Here is a 6,000-nt window from a genome sequence, read left to right as displayed (position 1 = left end):
CACAAGAAAATTCACATAATGGTAATTAAAATGAAGCACATGTGAAGTTTTAACATTAAAATTCCAAAGCTTTATGTCTATTTTGATATCCATAGTGATTCAACTTTTTGTAACCAGAAAATTATTCAGTAGAAACAAGCACCTATCGTTCTTTTAATACTATACTTTTATTAAATACCTTACTATAATAATACCGGACAGCTGTATACTAGCTGCACTGACGTAAATGCGAAATATCGCGGACCTGACATCTAGCGGAGCGGCGTGGAATTACATCCACAAATACAAATATTAACATAGCGGGATTAGTACTATTGTTTAAAACGTGAGTTACTGATGTGGAGTAATATATGAAACACTTAAGAAATGTTGAATAGTATTTAATGTAAAATTATCTTATATCAAAGCTGCATATTATGAGAAATATTGCATAGTTCATATTACTTTCCGTAATTAATTGTTACATATTTTTTCTTTGGTTTAGTCAGTGAGACAAAATCAATTCTGACATTAAGAATGAATTTACAATAATGCTTTATATATCCATTGCTGACAACTGCAAAGATAAAATTGGTAGTAATCTGATGATTGTAATAATTACTAAAGCCATGTGGACAACAATAAAACTTAATTTGCTAAAACCTTAAAATTTCCAATACATTTTAACTTCTATTCATTTATTAGGTCTAAATAAAAAAGCTAATTTGTATTTTTCTATCAACACAAAGACGAAGGAATTAGGCCTACTAAAGAATGTTGTTGACTCACGTTTTATGATCCCTCGGAAATCGAAAGTACGATTTGGAGCAATTTGTAATGCTGTAATATTGTAGCAATTATAAACAGCACACATACACCCTGCCATTTTAACACAGCACTAATTAATAAAACTATTAACTAGCCCAGCAACAATATACGTTGCAGTTGATTACAGCTTGTTTCGCGAGTATCGCCACACCGGCCGCCTAGGTAGCAGCACCAGCGTCGTTCGCGCACAGAACTTCTAGCTGTCCGGTATTATTATAGTAAGGTATTTGCTTTTATCTTTAGATGTCACTTGTATTGACATAGCTAATAGAACTATGACAGGAAAATACATCCTTTATATTTCATAAGGGATATAGGTCTGCACAATATACTGTCTGCTGAAAGACCATTTATTTTTAACGTCCCTTTCTATACAATCAGCATGGAGAAAGCAAAACACCACTTTTCGTGTGAGTCATCGAGCTGTGTAATACAATGTACATGTTTTGAAGTCAGTTTATTTTTAATACTTTTCTGTAACCATTTCAATTAATGATAACTTGACTCTAATTGCTTAGTTTACCTATCTTTAATCACTACACTCATGAAATCAGCTCGAAAAATTCTAGTTTTTATTTATCCTCCTGTTCTAATTTCTATGTCTATAAATCCGAGACAGGATCGTCATGATTGTCGTTGTGTTTGTCCTAATATTGATTTCAAAACAAGCATTGTACCTTTCATAGTTCGACAAGTTGTTTTTTTTTTCGACGGTAATTTATGTTGTAGACATTTTATATTTTAACAATAATTTAGTGTTCGAAAGTTGCTCAATATTATCGGCATCGAAAACATTTTACTTTCATCTGTCGTCGTCCTACCCCAGTTATAGACTTTATTTTATTGCAAGGGACATTGGTGTTGTGTGTAATCATTCTATGTATGACTTTTACAGCTTGTGATAAAGTCTGATTTTCTGCAATGAGTTTTAGACCTAGGCCTATGTTGATTTTGGAATTTTGAAAATATTTTCCATTTAAGTATTCCCTACCTCTACACTTTTATTTAACACTTCTCTGACGTAACCGTTATTATCATTTTATTCGTGTTTTCTGATTAATGGAGAACGTACTGACGTAGAGCGCTGTGATGATGATGACTTTTGGGAATTTAGATAGTTTTTCTCTTTCAGCGTCTTAATTGAAGAGAACAGAAAATATTCATGTACAGCATTAGAAGTGTAACTTCTTACTGATAAAGTTTCTTATGTACTACTGTACTAATTATGTTACAAGAATGAAATGCAATATTTGCTCGGTGCGTGTTAAGGTCGCAAACCAAGGACGATTATAAACATGTTACCTAAATTATACAAATTCTTTGATCCTGACACAGACATACAATCAACACCTCTCATTCATCACCGATGAAGAAAGTGCAAGATATGACTCCATTCTGTAAACTGAAAAACTCTTTTCTTTATGCAGAATGAACAAGATTTCAAATATTGATTTATCTCAGATAACGTCCCGTTTGGCTCCTAAACTCTTACATAAAGATTAATTTTTTGGTCTTACAGAATTTATCTGTTATGGTAACAATTGATATTGGAGGAGAAAAATTCGCTCCGGCGCCGGGGATCGAACCCGGATCCTTGGTTCTACGTACCAAGCGCTCTAACCATTGAGCTACCCCGAAGTTCAATCCATAACACCGGATCGAATTCCCCTAATCTATTGTTTTTCTCTTTGTGGCCTTAATCCATGTTCGACATATATGTTGACATGTTATATTAAGTCCACTGCGCACTCAACTGAGTGACTTGCTGGCCGGGATTTCACAGTATATGCACTGTTGGGCGAAGAATCTGCGTAAAGATTAATTTTTTGGTCCTACAGAATTTTACTGTTATGGTAACAATTTATATTCTTTTAGCCCAACGGTGCATATTACTGTGGAATCCCGGCCACTAAGTCACTCAGTTGAATGCGCTCCTTGTATAATGGCAGTTGACTTAATATAACATGTCAACATATATGTCGAATATGGAGTATGGCCACAAAGGGAAAAACACTAGAGGAGGGGGATTCGATTCGGTGCTGTGGATTGAACTTCGGCATAGCTCAGTGGTTAGAGCGCTTGGTACGTAGAACCAAGGACCCGGGTTCGATCCCCGGCGCCGCGCCGGAGCGAAATTTTCTCCTCTAATATCAATCCTAAACTCTTAGCCTACCTGTGTAAGAAATCTCCTTGTTTCTAACGACCGCTCTAGAAAGAGGGCGGATGAAAGGTAAGATGAATTTATTCTTACATCCACCAGTAGAAAAGAGTAGAAAGAGGTAGACAGATAACCTGAACTACAGTAAAGGAGCATAACGCTTAATAAAAATTCTGATCCTCCCAGTTGGGGTTGCGGCTGAAACTAAATGATATATATATACACTGTATTTAGTAATTCACAGTATTATGAAAATAATCAAATTCCCACTATTGTCTTAGGCATAAAGATAAACGAAGAAACTTACGAATATTTCTTTCGCTTGTAGCTCTCGTTAACGTATAATAAATACCCTAACGTATTGAATGCCATAGGTCAGTCTTTTATCAAATATACTTTGTAGTGGTAGAAATTGCTATTGGTCTAAGACAGCGGTGACCAAAGCGGGTGTCGTGATTACATCGTGTAATCACAGAATTCAAACGGGTACATTGCTGTGTGTTTCATTCACGTACTGAAGGCAAGCAGTGGTGGTATTATGTCGCTCTACAAACTCTGTCTCTACAAGCAGTAAAAGGTAGTTTCATACAGAATGAGGAGAACTTCTTTGTTGTTCTGTCGGACAAAATGTAATATGTTTTCTTTGCTCAACGGTTCAATTAGGAGTATAGAAGCATTAATTGCCAATCTCAATAGTGTATCATTATTATTATTATTATTATTATTATTATTATTATTATTATTATTATTATTATTATTATTGACCACTAAGTATATATTTCTATAATTCTTCTGTACGTGCATGAATATTGATATTTTTAGATCTTCTCCCTAGAATGATAAAATTATTAGGTTTTATCTCAATTTTAATCTTCTTAACCTTTAGATGAGAGTAACTATTTATTAGTTATTCATTTAATAATAATATTATAGAAAAACTGATTCAATATTATGTGCCAGCAAACTGTTAAACGCCAGGAATTGACATGTCTTAAATCATACCCAGGAAGAGAAAGATGACATAAATAAATGTAAGGAAGTTAGCTACCTAATGGGCTTTGAAATATCTCTTGTTCTAAAGCCTTTTAATAGAACAGAATTTCTCGAAAGAGTAATGATTAAAATAGCTTAAATAACTTGTTCATAGGAAGTTTTTAATTTTGAAAAACTACGAATTTCTCGACCAAGTATCGAGAGAAGAATTTAGACAATTCCTGATTATATTCAAGAGGAAGGTTAAGAAAAAGAAGGAAGAAAATTTGTATATTATTCACTGGCTCTTGATGACAGCAGTGACATTACTGATACAGCAAAGCTTGAGATTTTTATCTGCGGGATTGATCAAGATGTTAGTACAGGAACCACCACTGGTTGTAGTTTTCATGCCAAGTACGTTTCCTTCGTCTCCTTACTTCATAGGTTGTCTGTCGCATGTAATCACTGAGGTTCGAGTTCTGGTCACCGCTGGTCTACGAGAAAATGTCCGTCGACGAGCCTTTTAGTTAATTCGCCGCTTACGAATTCACATCTTTTACCAGAATAGTCTTCCGGCTCTCATCGGTTAGGTTTTCTTTGATGTGAACACCAAGAGGTTCAGTTATGTCTCTTGCATCCCTGATGGCATATTTTAAAGAGTTGGTAACTCACTAAATTAGCTATGGGATAGCCCAGAAGTTAGATATTCGGGAGCGACGAGATTCGACGTAATAAATTTATCAACTAACATATAACATGATTGTATCCCTCTTATTAGAAATTACAGAGACATTGTTCTACATCGTCGGGTGCTATGAAGTCTTTTCCTAGTTAATCAATAATAATTAGGCTATTTACTATTCCTATATTAATAAAACTTCGCTGAATGTTATGGTGCATCATAAAACGTAACAAATGAGGAGTGAACGAATGTGGGGAACTGATATTTATGTTTCACGGCACTAGGAATGCATTGTGCTAAGCAGAACCTTACATACTGAGCAACGCCGCTCGTGTGACGTTACGAACCGGTCCCTCGCGCTTGCGCCGTGAAGTTTGAAGTCTGAGCTCGCTCATTGCCTGAAGACGCATTAGAACGTGTCCACGTCGAACATGTCCAGACTGCTGCTGGACCTGTAGTCGTCGTGCGTGGCGCAGTCCTTGGGGCTGCACGTGACCCTGGCCTCGTTGTCACACACGCACTCCAGGCACGTCCCTGTGTCTCGGGGAAGCACCTCTCCCACCTTGTACTCCGTGCCTGCGAAACGACGTACAGTATCACTTATCCGTACGCTACATGTGTCCCATTTATCTTGTGCACCTATTATAACTTTTTTGTTTGGATAGGTATTGGAATTTTTGTTTTTGAGAGTTATGTTAGAACGAGGGGCTAACATGAGTGTAGAGATTTGGTGCATGTAACTACATTATGGTACAAGATACATGTGATGTCATCAATTTTTCAAATAGCACTACTACTACTACTACTACTACTACTACTACTACTACTACTACTACTACTACTACTACTACTACTAATAATAATAATAATAATTTTATTTTCCTTGGCAGAGTTTAGGCCATCAAGCCTTCTCTTCCACTCAACCAGGATCAAATCACATACAAAAAAAAAATACATCTACTATCTACTTTAATCATGTTACATTGAATACACACATTAAGACGAGTTCAAAAATGTATCTCAATGTCACCTTCCCAATCAATAACAACAACAAAATGCAAAATGAATGCCATCAGAATGTGCCGTTTGTTATGGTGCCCCATTCATCTTGTGCATTAACTTACACATAACGAAAGACGACTGATGTCCATACACGTCGTGTGTTGTGTGTTTGCTGTCTTAACATGTAAACAAACCACAACAACTGTCGATGCCACAATCCACGTACAGTGGCCTGCACGTTCTCCGGACCTGTCGCCACTCGACTTCTTCTTGTGGGAAACAGTAAAGGACAGTGTGTACCAGAACATTCTGACAACACCAGACGACATGCAGCAAAGCATTCGACAGGCTTGTGTGTCCATTCAGCCAGCAACAT

General features: G+C 36.3%; 1 protein-coding gene across 1 annotated transcript in view; it reads right to left on the bottom strand.

Annotated features, from left to right (window-relative positions):
* Nucleotides 1–4,226: 4,226 nt before the first annotated feature.
* LOC138709964 (von Willebrand factor C and EGF domain-containing protein) overlaps nt 4,227–6,000 on the bottom strand; it is a 260,424-nt gene continuing 258,650 nt past the window's right edge. Inside the window, exon 6 of the mRNA XM_069840646.1 lies at nt 4,227–5,198. Within this exon, the coding sequence (XP_069696747.1) occupies nt 5,032–5,198 (167 nt within the window). The 3' untranslated portion in view covers nt 4,227–5,031. The remainder of the gene's footprint in view (nt 5,199–6,000) is intronic.

The sequence above is a fragment of the Periplaneta americana genome, chromosome 12, assembly GCF_040183065.1.
Source record: "Periplaneta americana isolate PAMFEO1 chromosome 12, P.americana_PAMFEO1_priV1, whole genome shotgun sequence".
Classification (NCBI taxonomy): Eukaryota; Metazoa; Arthropoda; class Insecta; order Blattodea; family Blattidae; genus Periplaneta; species Periplaneta americana.
The sequence above is the reverse complement of the archived record's forward strand: the minus strand, read 5'-3'. Positions and strand labels throughout refer to the sequence as shown.